At 39.2% G+C, this 15,721-nt stretch overlaps 2 protein-coding genes across 3 annotated transcripts; both read left to right on the forward strand.

Annotated features, from left to right (window-relative positions):
- The first annotated feature begins 1,427 nt into the window (after window positions 1-1,427).
- On the forward strand, window positions 1,428-4,513 carry LOC126599894 (protein NUCLEAR FUSION DEFECTIVE 4-like). The gene is made up of 3 exons (XM_050266354.1): window positions 1,428-1,996; window positions 2,683-3,626; window positions 3,728-4,513. Exons 1-3 carry the CDS (start codon window positions 1,661-1,663, stop codon window positions 4,221-4,223), a joined length of 1,776 nt encoding a protein of 591 aa, XP_050122311.1. The 5' UTR covers window positions 1,428-1,660; the 3' UTR covers window positions 4,224-4,513.
- A 21-nt stretch (window positions 4,514-4,534) lies between these two features.
- On the forward strand, window positions 4,535-10,431 carry LOC126599892 (uncharacterized). Of its 2 annotated transcripts, XM_050266353.1 has the most exons (3): window positions 4,535-4,674; window positions 5,683-5,758; window positions 7,060-10,431. In XM_050266353.1, the coding sequence occupies exon 3, from the start codon at window positions 7,230-7,232 to the stop codon at window positions 9,888-9,890; it is 2,661 nt and encodes an 886-aa protein (XP_050122310.1). In that variant the 5' UTR covers window positions 4,535-4,674; window positions 5,683-5,758; window positions 7,060-7,229; the 3' UTR covers window positions 9,891-10,431. The 2 variants fall into 2 exon arrangements, with proteins under 2 accessions (XP_050122310.1, XP_050122309.1); XM_050266352.1 differs by lacking the exon at window positions 4,535-4,674 and having other exon boundaries at window positions 5,577-5,758.
- Window positions 10,432-15,721: the final 5,290 nt, after the last annotated feature.

Below are 15,721 nucleotides of genomic sequence, written 5' to 3' on the forward strand. Positions count from 1 at the left end.
AAAAAACCAAACATAATAAAGTACAACATACATTGAATTGTTTTCTATTCCACTACTAATAACATCGAGTCGTTTTGTAAAAGACCTCCTACCTATTAAGATACACAAACATTTAAACTGAAAATAATATTGATATTATAGTATTGTTGATCCCTCATGTTATCATTATACATACTAGCCTTCATGCGCATGCATAAGACATTTTTTTGAATCATGACGGGCTATGTGTGACTTACACATTTTAAATGAATAATATTAGATCATGCTAGAAGAAACCCTTCATAAACCAATCAAAGTAGATGAATCCACATAATAAAATCGATCTTTCAATTTCGATCTACATTCTATTGAATTTACATTAAGAATAGAGAAAAAAATATCTAATAAATAACTAAATGAATCACATTATTGCTAGTCCATTGTGAGGTATTAATTATAAAAAAAAAATTTAAAAAAAACATTGTACATGAAAAAGTTAAATATTAAAAATATTATTTATCACTGTATATTAAATAGTTAAACATTAAAAACACAGTTTATCACTATTTATATGACAAAAATACCCCTACCACATTTGATGCATTATTTTGGGCTGGCTTTGAAGTTTTTTTGTTTGAGGGGCATTTCTGTCCACTTATTTTTGGTGAAGTCTATGACCTCAAAAATCATTGTTCAAAAGCCCTGCCGGCTTTATATTAAACATATATACATATACAGGCCCTTTATGCAAAGGGATCCCCATTTTTTCAAAAAATGGGGATTTGGTGTGGGGCTCACTCCACATGGAACTTCAACTTAGTTTGTAAGTCTCAATTCATAGATCATCATTGCAAAATTCATTCAATCCAAAATCATTTGCCTATTTAATTATCAAAATAAAATTTCATTGTTTTTTATATAACAAAGTATTTGTTAATTTTTTTTGAACCTAATTAGATGACTTAAATATTTCTGATTTGGCTAATATTTTACAAGGATGATCTATGAAGTGCAACTTGAAAAATAACGGTCCGAATTATTAAAATTTGATGTAGTGTGGACCCTACAATTAATCCCTATTTTTATGAAAAAATAGAAATCCCTTCCCTTATAGATTTCCTATACATAAAATAGAAATCCCTTCCCTTATAGATTTCCTATACATACACACACACACACAAAATGAAAAATATTTCGAAATATTTTTTTAACCGTATTTAATAAACCACATACTGTTACAATTGGTGATTATATTTTTTCAAATGATTTAAAATTATAAATACAATTATATTTTTTATATCACATTTGTATCACAATATATATAAGACTCACTTGTAGTAATGGATCTTACTTTTTTTTAGAGAGTTGATCCAAATTTTATATAAAAAATATAATAAATTCAACCGTCAACAATCACATCATATAAATTATAAAATATAATTGAAAATAGTTTATTTGTCGTTACCTTACAAAAATCACAAAGCTGCGGTGAAATCCATATTATATTTATAACAAGTACAAACCACACAACAAAAAACCCAAACATTCAACACTGTTACTTTTCACATTCATCGAGATCTTAAATATCCCACACAGAATTGCTATGCAGCAGCAGATTTGGCTTCTCTGATCAACGTCTGATCAGTGATCACCGGCCGTCGCTTTCATCTGAAACTCCAAGATGGTCCAACTCCATGGGAAGTTCAAGGCTTTCGTCAACAGCAGATGGCTGGTGTTTGTGTGTGCAATGTGGATCCAATCCTTTGCAGGAATAGGGTACCTGTTTGGGAGCATATCACCTGTGATCAAGTCCACCATGGGCTACAGCCAGAGAGAGGTGGCGATTCTTGGAGTGGCCAAGGACTGGGGGGATGCCGTAGGGTTTGTGGCTGGAAGCCTGTCTGAAATATTGCCCACCTGGGGCATTTTGGTCATTGGAGCAGTCCTCAACTTTGTTGGTTATGGCATGCTTTGGCTTATTGTCTCTCAGAGATTGCCTGCTTTGCCTCTCTGGGCGGTGAGTTAACTTTTTCAACTTCAATCCAAATCTCATCATCAAAGTCTTCTTTTGGGATCTGCTACACAGATTTTATCATAGCTCCTCTCCATATTTTTGCTAGGATTCCAGTTTTTGTTTTTATGATTGGTTTTAGACGTTCGGGACTGCTTCTGAAAGGGTTAAAAGTGTTTCTATATCATAAAAGCGCTTTCTGGAGACGTAAGGGGCCTTCCTGCTTCTTTAGGAAACACTTCCAATTGTATTTTTAGGAAGCACTTGGATTTTTAATAAAATTTCAAACATGTTTCTAATAGTAGAACTTATGACAAAAGTGCTTGTGAGTATAAGTGATTCCTACAAGTACAGTCTTGAATGAGCCTGATATCTGATTTGGAAAGGATATACATCGACAAAATTTTCTACTGGTAAATCAAATGACTGTACATTTTGTTGTCTTGTACTCTTTGTTGTACTGTTGAAATTCATATATTGAAATTTGCCATTTTTATCACAAAAGAAAATAACACAAAATTGAGTCTTGTGTGTATTCAGTTGGCATTGTTGTAGTCTTCCTAGCGTTGTTTTTTCTTTGCATAAACTGTCCTGCAGATTGTATTTGTGTCGAATCCGCGTAGTCTTCTGCATTTTTGTTGTGAGCAGAATTGCTAACCAGGTTTTATTTTTCATTTTCTCCTTCTGTGCAGCTCTGCATTTTTATATTTGTGGGAACAAACGGAGAGACGTTCTTCAACACAGCAGCATTGATATCATGTGTGCAGAACTTCCCCAAAAGCCGGGGTCCTATAGTCGGGATCCTAAAAGGCTACGCCGGTTTGAGTGGCGCGATATTGACTCAGATTTACGCAATGATCAACTCCCCTAATGAATCATCAATGCTTTTTATGATTGCAGTCGGCCCATCAATGGTTGCCATTGCTCTGATGTTCATTGTTAGGCCTGTGGGAGGCCACAAGCAAGTAAGGCCATCTGACAATTCAAGCTTCCTGTTTACTTACAGCATTTGCCTTGTTCTGGCAGCTTATATGTTGGGAGTTTTGCTTGTCGAGGATTTAGTCAACATAAGTCAACCTTTGATCACATTGTTTGCAGTTATCCTAATCATTCTCATTCTGCTTCCAATTGTGATCCCCGTCATACTGGTTTTCTTTTCCGAGCCAACACATTCGATGCAGGAGAGCCTTCTCATTGAATCGCAGAGTGAAGAAGCTGGAAAATCTGAGCAGGACAAGACTGAGGTCATTTTTAGTGAGGTGGAGAGTGAGGTGGAGGATGATAAGTCCCTGGAAGTGAACTCGCTTTCAGTGTCCGAAAGACAGAAGAGAATTGCTCAGCTGCAGGCTAAGCTGTTACACGCAGCTGCAGATGGAGCAGTGAGGGTTAAGAGGCGAAAAGGCCCGCGTAGAGGAGAGAATTTCACCTTGATGCAGGCATTGGTAAAGGCAGATTTTTGGCTCATAGTATTTTCCTTATTTCTGGCTGCTGGATCTGGCTTGACAATTATTGACAACTTAGGTCAGATAACTCAGTCACTTGGTTACAATGATTCGAGTATTTATGTTTCCATGATCAGCATTTGGAACTTTCTTGGACGCGTTGGGGGCGGTTACGTCTCTGAGATTATAATAAGGTGACATAATGTGGAGCCATAAAATTGAGTATTTTTTTTCCTTACACACATTTCGCACGATGATTTACTAGTCCTCATGTGCATGTTTGTTCTTTTACCAGAGATTACGCTTACCCTAGACCCGTGGCAATGGCGGTAGTTCAGGTCATCATGGCATTCGGGCTTTTCTACTATGCCATGGGATTTCCAGGGCAGATTTATGTGACAACTGTGCTGGTAGGACTTGGTTATGGTGCTCACTGGGCAATTTTACCAGCTGCAGCCTCAGAGCTCTTCGGGTTGAAGAGTTTTGGGGCCTTGTACAATTTTCTTACAATGGCAAATCCCGCTGGTTCTCTTATATTCTCAGAAGTGATTGCTAGTGGAATATACGACCACTACGCGAAGGAACAAGCTACGCTCAGACACCAAATTTCAGGTTCAATGCTCATAAAACCCCTCCGCGATGAGGACTCACTCACTTGTGTTGGCACTATATGCTATTCCATCACTTGTGGAATACTCTCAGGACTCTGCATTGTTGCATGTGTCTTAAGTTTAATCGTTGTTTACCGGACTAGGAGGGTTTATACGCAGCTCTATGGATCGAGCACTTGAGCTGCGAAAGCAAAAGGGCAACTGGATACCTGCGGCGATCAGCACATTGCGTCTGAAAGGCCTTTCTTCCTACGAATCCAAGTCCCCTGTGGGGATTTTTCTCTGAACATTAAATGGAATTCTTTTCTTCTCTCGTTTACAACCGAAGAACAATTCGAAAGATTTGCAGAATTTTTTTTTCCCGATTGATTACGCTCTGCGATGAGAAATTAATAATGTTTCAACTTCTTGATATTTATATGTAAACAACAGATGCAGTTGCAGAAAAGGTACAATCTTTGTCATGGAAATCTTTTGTTAAAACAACATCAATAGCTTCAAAAGGCTGAGATTTCTTGAGGTTTAAGGAAAGATACCTCGAAAGTGAAGCCCATTAAGCGGCCCAAAATCCAGTAGAAGGCTAAAAAGCCCACAACGTCTGATGGGCTTGGTCTTCTGTTAGTCTAATAAGGTAATTTTCTTACATAATATGGCTAGTTTTGCTGGTTCCACGTCAGCATGAAATGGGTTTTTTGGTCCAAATAAAATCTACATGCATGCATATCTACCGAGAGAATCTGAGGTGGCATACAGTGGATTATGTTTGCCACAAAATCTACACTGTATTTACAAACTAGTTGATATATTAATTAAGTTTTAATTTAATTCAAATATATCGTTACAAGGAGCGATATTCGTGTGTCGTTTATTTAACATGCAGCCTTGCGAAGCTAGTTACGGCTAATCTTTGAGCGCTTCTTTCAAATAGATGCGTTATAAATTGATCAACAACTTTAAAATGTGACTGAAAAATATAATACGTAATATAACATCAAAGAAAATAAAATAAACTTACGCAAAACATATAGTAAAACAAGATTACATGTTGATTTTCTTGTATTCCTAGTAAAATTTTCCATATTAGGTAAAAATAAATATGGGAATATAGGAAAGTTGCAACCATGTAAACCAAAAATTAGGCCAATTGCAGCAATGATCACTATATTTAATTGAGATTTCACATTTGTCCTTCTAAAATTTTTGTTTCGCTTTCTACATGGACGAAAGTGAAGTCTCAAATAAACTAGGACCATTCTTGCAAATCGGCGCAAAACTTAACCATGGTTAGGGTTTTAAAATGGCCAAGTGGGCATGATTTACAAAAATTGAAACTGCAGCGATGGTCGTTATAGTTTATTTAAGATTTCACTTTAGTATTTTTTTCGTTTCACTTTCTACAAGGTCAAAATTGAAATCTCAGGCAAACTATAGGGACCGTCGTTGCAATTTAGCCAAAAATTTAACCCTAGGTAGGATTTTAACCTTTTGGCCAACCAATGGTTAGGTGGCATCATTTTACAAAAGCCGATGCTACCTATATATATGTGTGTGTGTGAAAAAAAACGTGCATGCAAAATCTCCTCAGCTATTGAAAGAATTTAACCAAATAAAAAATTGGGATTACTTGAATTTTGATCAGGGCGAACAGAGGGCGAGCATAAGAATTTTGCGGAGAATTCATCAATGGCGTATCTGCGATCACAAAATTGAAATGGGTAAATTTCATCTCTCTTATATATATCTGTTTGTATATGGTTTCACTGTGGCACGTATGGAATTTTTTTTTTTTTTTTTTTGCCCTTTTTTCTCATAAATTCTTAGTAATGCTAGTAAATTTCTAGGGTTTTAGGCAAAGCTACTGAAATTGGGCAGGTAGAATGTGTAATTTGAACTCTTATTGGCAGCTGATTTGGATTGTTTGCATGTCTGTTTGTTTGTGCGGGTTTTGCATATTTCATCATATATCATCAGATTTTAGTAAATTTGAACGGGATATTTGGTTTTTGTTCTTAAATTTTCAAATTTGGAGCTTGATTTTTCTGTTTGGATTGTAATTTTTGTTCATTTGAAGTGTTTGATAGCTGAGATTTTACTTCTAAGAGAAATTCTCATTTGGTCTTGTGATGAATTGTGGGAAACGAAAACTTGGAATTCAGATATATACATACACCCTGTGATCTGTCATTAGGTTTACAAGCGTTTCGCGGGAACAAAATAGGCCATTGGGATTTTATTTTACTGCCTCTTGTTGATTGGGATCATGATTTTTCTGATTAGTGGCTGAATGTGAAATGTGTGTGGCATTGCAATCCGTAATGTACTTTTCTTGATTAATCCTTTGTTAATTTGGAGTTCAGTGTTTAACTTGTTGATTTTATGAGACATGATTTCCCGCGCATTTTGTTTGATCGTTGAATTGAGTATTAAAGATTTGGTAACTGATATATCTTAGGAAGATTGGATAACTGAATGTGAAATGTGTGTGGCATACAAATTCTGTGATTCTCAATGTACTTATGGTAATTCATCCTGCATTTATTTGGAAGTTCAGCGCTATAACTTGTTGAATATGGTGGATACATGATTTCCCGCGTACTTTGCGTTGAATTGAGGATTCTAGATTAGGAGGTGTTAAAGATTCGGTAACTGATATATCTTAGGGACATTCTATAACTGAATGTGAAGTTTGCGTTGCATTGCAATCATATGATTCTCAATGTACTTTTGTAATTCATCCATTGTTTATTTGGAAGTTCAGCGCTTTAACTTGTGAAATTTTGTGGACATGTGATTTCCCGCGTATTTTGTTTGATCGTTGAATTGAGTATTCTAGATTAGGTGTTAAAAGATTCGGTAACTGATATATTTGAGGAAGCATTCATTAGCTCTTTTTTTCTAGGTTTGTAGTCGTCTTTGATTAATCATGGCTGTACTGCTTGGGATAATCTTTGTGTATTTAATTAATATCTGAGTTCAATTAGTTTCCTTATTGTGGTTTTCTGTTTTCTGATTGCAGCTGCTACAATACGAAGTAACTTCTTAATGAGGTGTGGAAATATCGGGTGTTAGATAAAAACAATACCCGGGTTTATTCTTGTTCGCAACGTGGAAACGTGGCGGCCTACCAATAAAAGAAGTACCAAAGGAAATAACGTGGGCAGATACAGAGTCACCAACATCGTGAAAATGGAATGTAATAAAGACGAGGCCCTCAGGGCGAAAGAGTTCGCAGAGTTGAAGTTTACAGAGCGTGATGTCTCTGGGGCTCTAAGATTTGCTTTAAAGGCCCATACCTTGTATCCCGAGCTTGATGGTCTTCCTCAACTTTTGACAACTCTTCATGTTCACACCTCCGCTCAGAAGGAAACAAATGGGGAGACCGATTACTACAAGGTCCTCAGTGCGGAACCGTTGGCTGACAAGGACACAATCCGAAAGAAATACAAGAGACTGGCACTCTCTCTCCACCCAGATAAAAATAAATCTGTAGGCGCAGACGGTGCTTTCCAAATTGTTAATGAAGCCTGGACTTTGTTGTCTGATAAAGACAAGAGATTTCTTTATGACCAGAGGCGGAGCTTAGGATACATGCTTGAAAGAGTTCCAGATGGCAACTTTTCTGCAGCAACTAGTCAGAATGGTTTTCATACCTCCTCCAACTATAATCATTCAAACGGAAGGGATCAGTGGAGTGCAACCTATACCGAGCATGTTACAGCAATGAGTCAGAATGGTTTCCATACCTTCTCCAACTTTAATCATTCAAACGGAAGGGATCAGAGGAGTGCTTCTTACCATAATAGAGCAACAAGTCAGAATGGTTTATATACCTCCTCCAACTACAATCATTCAAACGGAAGAGATCAGAAGAGTGCTACTCATACTGAGCATGTCACAGCAATGAGTCAGAATGATTTCCATACCTCCTCATACTATCATTATTCAAACCGAAGGGATCAGAGAAGTGCTACTCATACCAATTCTATTAGACCTCCTTCTCCACCAAAACCGACATTTTGGACTGTGTGCAGTAGTTGCAAGATGCAATTTGAGTATCTTTGGACTTATCTGAACCAATACCTTCTGTGTCACAACTGCCGTCAGCGCTTTTTAGCTTCTGAGACACCAGCCCCCAAAATGCCCAATGGTAGATCAACTCCATGGGTTTCCTACTTTCAGCGAAAGGGTTCTAGGCAGCATAACAGAACCAAGAATACATGTGCTCCAGGAAGTTCACAGACTGCTACCATTAATGTGAAGTTAGCAGGAAATTCTGGAGTTGACACATCAACAAAAAAATTTCCGGCAGGCAAAGTCTTCAAACCGGCAAGTTTTGAAAGTGGGCAATTACGAGGTTCCTGTGCTGGTCAAACTGCAAGTGACGTTCGCCCAGGATTTGGGGAACTGAAGAGAGGGCATGAAGAGGTGGTTCTAAATAAGGAGGCGCATAAGTGGAATCGTGAAGCTTGTAAGAAAACAGATGCTGCCTTAGCGTCTGGGTCTCTTGGCGCTGCTTCCAGTTCCGTACCCAAAGAGAGGCCTAAAAAGAAAAGGCATCTGAGCAGGCAAGAGATGGGAACTCAAATGGGAATAGCAAATGGAGGAGTTGCTATGAAAAGTGTATTCGGACCGTACAAGGGTAGTGTTGGTACAGGAAGGTTTGATGTAGCTGCAGTGGATAGTGTCTTGATAGAAATGGCTAAGAAGGAAATTTCCCAGAAGCTTAAAGTGTGGAAGGAGGCTGCTGCACCGAAGACTTCATTTACATCAAAAAATGCAGATAATAACCAGGTGAAAGAGAAGCCAAAGGAAGAAGCTGGCCTGCGTGGTGTTAAAATTAGTGTTGCAGGATGTAGGGCATTTGTGAATCCCAAGAAGTCTTTCCTTTCCAATTCTCATGTTGACACTGATGTCGAGGAAGCTAATACAGTGGCAATGACTGTTCCAGACCCTGATTTTCATGATTTTGACAAGGATCGTACAGAAAAGTCATTTGGTAGCAACCAGGTTTGGGCTGTCTATGATGAAGATGATGGCATGCCCCGTTATTATGCCATGGTTCACAGTGTGATATCATTGAAACCATTCAAACTTAGCATGAGTTGGTTAAATTCGAAAAGTAACAACGAAATTGCTCCACTAGATTGGATTGCTTGTGGTTTTCCTAAGACTAGCGGGGAACTTCGGATAGGGAAGCATGTAGTCTATAAGAATCTTCCTTCTTTCTCACACAAGGTGGTTAGGTGGAGAAAAGGCAAAAGAGGAGTTGTCTGCATATATCCAACAAAAGGAGAAGTGTGGGCACTATATAGGAACTGGTCTGCTGTTTGGAACGAGCATACCCCAGATGACGTTATTCACAAATATGATATGGTGCAACTGCTTAATGATTACAATGAGGAGCAAGGTGTGACAATTGTCCCACTGGTTAAAGTAGCTGGTTTCAAAACAGTGTTCCGCCAACATTCGGACCAAAGTAAAATCATGAAAATTCCAAGGGAAGAACTCTTTCGTTTCTCTCATCAGGTCCCTTCTATCACGCTCACCGGTCATGAAGGTCACAATGTTCCCAAAGGATGCTTGGAGCTTGATCCTGCGGCTACTCCGTCGGAACTGCTTCAGGTGGAATCAGAAGAACATGAAGATGACATGGAGGTGACAGGTGAAGGATGTAATGGTGAAGATGATAATGGCAAAGTAACTACAGAAACGGGCTTGATAGAAGAGGCTGAGAAAAAAGATTTGCAAGACATGATGAAGAGGGGGAAGGAACTCCAAGGGCCGAAGTTGCTAGTGTATAGTCGGAAACGTTTCAGGAAGTACAAAAGGAAGGGTGCTGACTGCTAAGTGATTGCAGCTTTAGTGGACTCGTCATCAACAGAAGTAGAAGACTTACAATCTCGTATCCACCTGTGGAACTGAAGGTTCATCCCCTTTTACTGCATCTTCTTCTCCAGTTAGGCAGGGCAGTTATCATGAGTTGCAAGACTGAGGTATATCGCTTTTAGTTCTCTTATCTTTACATTGATGGATCCACAGTTTTGTACAAAGGCGTGCAAATGCCCTTGAGACCAGTTTCAGTTGTATTTTCAATTTGAACCACAGTTTAGGAGCTTTTACTTTCAAAGTTTTAATACCCGGGGAAGCACTCTTTTTTTTTTTTTTTTTTTTTTTTTAGTTTTTGTTGTTGCAGCTGGTCGAAAATGCAGACCTCGGAGCTGCTAGATCTTTTAAATGGTATACTGAAAAATGGTTTATAGGGTTTGTTTTCTGTGTTATACCAAATTCGGATAAACTCTTGAGCCAAAGCAGAAAGAGTAAACTGAATGAAATTTTCAGGTTCCTCATTCTACTTGCTCTTGATTGTTATTCCCATGTTTTTATCATATACTTGATTCTTGATCATATTACATTTCAGCATTTCACATTCACTTATGAGGGATTTCGAAACCGAATCACGTTATTTGTCTTGTAAATGTTTTAGTCGGTTTCTACAGGTCTTGTGTTTTTCAATGAAAATACTAAGATTGCAGGAACCCTGGTAAAATCCCTTTGTGTTTTTCACTTCTTACATTTTGCCATAGCTTTGAGTAAATAAATGGTAATAAAAACTGAGTTGCACAAATGTTCCCATATGAAAGAAGTAAAAATAGACTTTGGTACCTAAAAACAATGCAATGTAGAATACTAACACTAGATGAGACCATTATACATAAGGTCTTATGTTTTCGTGAGAGCTGTCCTAAGAATGACGGAAATTTCGATAGAGCAGTTCTCACACCAGAAAACGTCGTTGGCATTGCAAATGCCAAAAACATCCTTGGCGCTGCAAGTTTTTCTTTAGAAAGTTTCAGAGTGTCTTACAATACAGCAGTGCACGAAAACTGGATACGACACTCTCATTCTTGTTGTATGTATTATAATATAATACGCAGCATTGTTTTGTTTAATAATGTTTGTATAAAGTAAGAGACAGCAGACATCACATCAGTCAACTACAAAGTGTTTGCTTTTGCACATTGGCTTATAAATCTATTTTTTAATAGTCGACGGCCAGAACTGTGCAGATAGTTTTTTGAGAAATTTTTCTTTACGCCTGAAACGTGGTTTGGTACATTAATATATTTGGTGGGTTAGATGTGATATGATATGATTAATTAAAATGAATTTGAATTCAATTTGTATTTGTTGTATCAAAATATGAGATGAGTATGATTGAATATGATGAGCTATGAATTCACAATAGAATATGTTATCTAACCTATCATCTAGCCTACCAACTAATCCCTATTATAACAATTGGTTGGAATTTTTATTTTGTTGTAAGCCTATTTAATTGAGCGATCTAAGGTTTAGAGAGAGAGGGAGGCCGGCCACTTTAGAGAGAAGAAAGATTGATTTAATTGTGAGATGTGTTTGATTCACCACATTGTGCCTTTATTTATAGTAGTTGGAAGGGTAAATACCTTTCCCTTTATGATTACAACATTTAATAGGTAATCTAATCCTAATAGGAATATATAATACTTTCCCATATTCTGTAGGATTTACACAATCACATTCCTATTCTAAATAGAACTGCAACACTCCCTCTTGAGTGTGTAAATACTCAACAAATCATCGCATCAGATCTTCAGCAGAGAAGGTAGAATAGTTGATGAAGTCATCGGCACAACGGGTCATCGCGAGTCTCAAATTTAATTTGAAGTATGCATTTGTAAAAACTCACAAAACCTCGCTATGGTAAAACCCAAGAAATGGGGAAAACCCATAGACTAAGGAGAAAAGTAAGAAAATATGCATAATGTCTAAAACAATCGTCAAACTGGACGAATGTAGTGAACTTAACGGAGTATGATCATCCTAGAATGGGTGCCTCGTTAAAACCTAGTTAGGTAGCAAAAACCCAGTGGGAAAAATGCTCCTAATCGTAAGGAAAAAAAGTACATTAAGATCATGTGAGTATGCTTCTAGATACTCCCCCTGAGTTAGACATAATTTTTTAAATAAGAGAACTACAAGCGATTTAATTCTGATAATTTACGCATACCGATTCCTTGGACGAGTTTCTGAAATGTAGACTTGGGCAATGACTTGGTGAAGAGATCGGCCAAGTTGTCCTGGGAACGGATTTGCTTGACTTCAATGTTATGATACTGCTGCTGGTGTGAGTAAAAGAACTTTGGCGCTATGTGCTTGGTGTTGTCTCCCTTGATGTATCCCTTCTTTAACTGCTCGATACATGCTGCATTGTCTTCAAAGATCGTCGAAGGAAGGTCAACGACTGATGTAAGACCACTAGTGCTTCGAATGTGTCCCATCACTTCTCTCAGCCAAAAGCATTCACGCGATGCTTTATGTAGGGCAAGAATCTCAGCATGGTTAGACGAAGTCACAACTAGCGTTTGCTTGGTAGACCTCCAAGAAATAACGGTGTTTCCAACGGTAAAGACATAACCCGTTTGAGAACGTGCTCTATGTGGGTCAGACAGATATCCAGCATCTGCGTAACCAACAAGGCGAGAATCAATCCTAGATCCATAAGGGGCGGCAACACTAGGAGATTTATGGGTATAGAATAAGCCCAAATCCGTAGTACCCTTGAGGTAGCGGAAAATGTCTTTGACACCATTGTAGTGCCTGCGTGTAGGCGCATTGTTGTATCTAGCCAATAGATTCACAGCAAAGGAGATGTCGGGTCTAGTGCACTGAGCCAAGTACAATAAAGCACCAATTGCACTTAGGTAAGGAACTTCGGGTTCCAAAATCTCTTCATCATCCTTCTTTGGACGGAAGGGATCTCGTTTAGCATCTAGAGTCCAAACGATCATGGGTGTGCTGGAAGGCTTAACTTTATCCTCATTAAAGCGACGTAACACCTTTTAGGTGTAGTTTGATTGATGTACTAAGATTCCATCTGAACAATACTCGATCTCTAAGCCAAGGCAATATCGAGTTTTCCCAAGATCTTTCATCTCAAATTCCGATTTCAAGTGTGCAGCAATTTCCTCAAGCTATTCGGGAGTACCAATGAGGTTCATGTCATTGACATAAACTGCAACAATTACAAATCCGGAATGTGACTTCTTTATAAACACGCATGGGCATAGTTCGTTGTTCACATAGCCCTGACTTGTCAAATATTCACTCAGATGGTTATACCACATCCGCCCGGATTGTTTCAATCCGTAGAGTGACCTCCTCAACCTAATTGAGAAAGTGTTCCGTGGTCTAGAACTATTTGAGCCAGTCAATGGAAGTCCTTCTGGAACTTTCATGTATATTTCTGTATCTAAATCCCCGTAGAGATACGCGGTTACCACGTCCATAAGCTGCATATTCAATTTTTCAGAAACTACCAAACTGATAAGGTAGCGGAACGTTATAACGTCCATTACGGGGGAATATGTCTCCTCGTAATCAATTACAGGGCGTTGAGAGCAGCCTTACGCTACGAGGCGTGCTTTGTATCGCACTATTTCATTTTTCTCATTACGCTTCCTCACGAAAACCCACTTGTAGCCAACAGGCTTCACGTGTAGTGGTGTAGGGACGACAGGTCCAAACACTTTACGTTTCGCGAGTGAATCAACTTCGACCTGGATTGCTTGTTTCCAGTTTGACCAATCGGTTCTACGTCGGCATTCATCGACGGAACGTGGTTCAATGTCATCGCTAAGCATGATGTCAGTAGCTACTGAGTACGAGAATGCGTCGTCGACGATCATCTCATTCCTATTTCAAACCTCATCCAATACTGTGTAATTGACCAAAATCTCGCGATTCTCGGGAGGCCGGCATGTTTCATCTGATGCATCACCGTAATCTAGAATAACCTCATGCGTTGGAACGGATGAGTCAGCGATGGTCGGATTCAAACTAGAGTCACTAGTTGGTGCCATTTTCCTCTTCTGAGGTTGTGAATCCTTTAAACTAGGGGGTCTGCCACGCTTTAGGATCGAAGCAGATGATTGGCTAGCCACCACTGTACCATGCCGTGTGGAGGGTGCGGCCTCCCTACCTTCGAGGACGGCTCGGCCTTCCCAGATGGGCTGTTGATGTACACGGGGTACATCTATCCTTGCAAGTATGTTTGCAGCGGGTATATGTGATCTTGTTACCTTTGCTAGATCAGTAAAAACATCCGGCATGTTTTGAGCAATGCTCTAAAGATCTATAATTCGTCGCACCTCAATTTCAGACTGGGCAGTGCGGGGATCTAAATGAGACATAGTAGGAGCATACCACGACAATTCGCGGCGTTCTACAGGAACGTTAGCATGCTTATCTCCCCCTAACGACGGGAAGACTGTCTCATCAAAGTGACAATCCGTAAAACGTGCGGTAAAGAGATCTCCTGTCAAGGGTTCTAAGTATCGAACAATTGATGGCGAATCATAACCGACATAAATTCCCATTTTTCTCTGAGGACCCATTTTGGTACGTAGCGACGGTGCTATTGGCACATAAATGGCGCACCCAAACACCCGTAAATGCGAAACGTCAGGCTCGTATCCAGTGACCAACTGTAACGGTGAATGTGGTTGGGTAGCGATGGGCCTCAGGCGAACCAACATAGCTGCGTGCAATATTGTATAGCCCCAGGCAGATACCGGCAGTTTGGTTCTCATAACCAAAGACCGAGCTATCAATTGAAGGCGCTTTATGAAAGCTTCTGCCAGGCCGTTTTGGGTGTGAACATGGGGCACATGATGTTCTACATTAATCCCTACTGACATGCAATAATCGTCAAAAGTCTGTGACGTAAACTCTTCAGCATTATCCAGTCGAATCGACTTAATCGGATAATCAGGGTGGTGAGTCCTTAGCTTAATGATTTGAGCTAGGAGTTTAGCAAACGCGGCATTGCGTGTGGACAACAAGCAAACATGTGACCATCTTGTCGATGCATCAACCAACACCATAAAGTATCTAAATGGTCCGCAAGTTGGTTGGATAGGTCCACAAATGTCCCCTTGAATCCTTTAAAGAAATTTATGAGGGTCTTGATTAATCTTTGTATGGGAAGGTTGAGTATTCAACTTCCCTAAAGAACACGATATGCATGGCGGGACTCCAACGTGTGGATGTAACTTATGCCCGTGTGAAGATTTGAGGATACAGCGCATCATGTCACGTCCAGGATGTCCCAAACGGTCATGCCAAAGCAACAAAGTGTCCTAGAACTCAGGCATAGAGTCGGCCACACTGTGGGCCTCTATGCTGCGAATGGTTATGATGTACAACCCACTCGGCAGATGTTCCAACTTTTCGTGAATATGCTTCTGGCCATATTCGTATGAAGTGATACAAAGAAATTCAGAACCATGATCTTCAGTGGTTTCAAAATGATATTTATTATCTTGAATATCTCTAAAACTCAGCAACGTTCTTCCGGAACGTGGAGAATAGAGTGCCTCCTTAATAGTCAAGATTGTACCATTAGACAACATGATACGTGCCTTTCCGTATCCTTCAATCAGGTTGGATGAGCCTGAGAGAGTTGTCAAATGAGCTTTCTTGGGTATGAAGTTAGTAAAATAGTGTCGTTCACGCAAAATGGTGTGCGTAGTTGCACTATCTGCCAGACAACTAACTTCCCCACTAGACATACCTATAAATAAATTGATTGAATTGGTCACATGCATAAATATAAGTCCATTCATTCAATTAAGCAA

This window comes from Malus sylvestris, chromosome 14 (assembly GCF_916048215.2).
Source record: "Malus sylvestris chromosome 14, drMalSylv7.2, whole genome shotgun sequence".
NCBI lineage: Eukaryota > Viridiplantae > Streptophyta > Magnoliopsida > Rosales > Rosaceae > Malus > Malus sylvestris.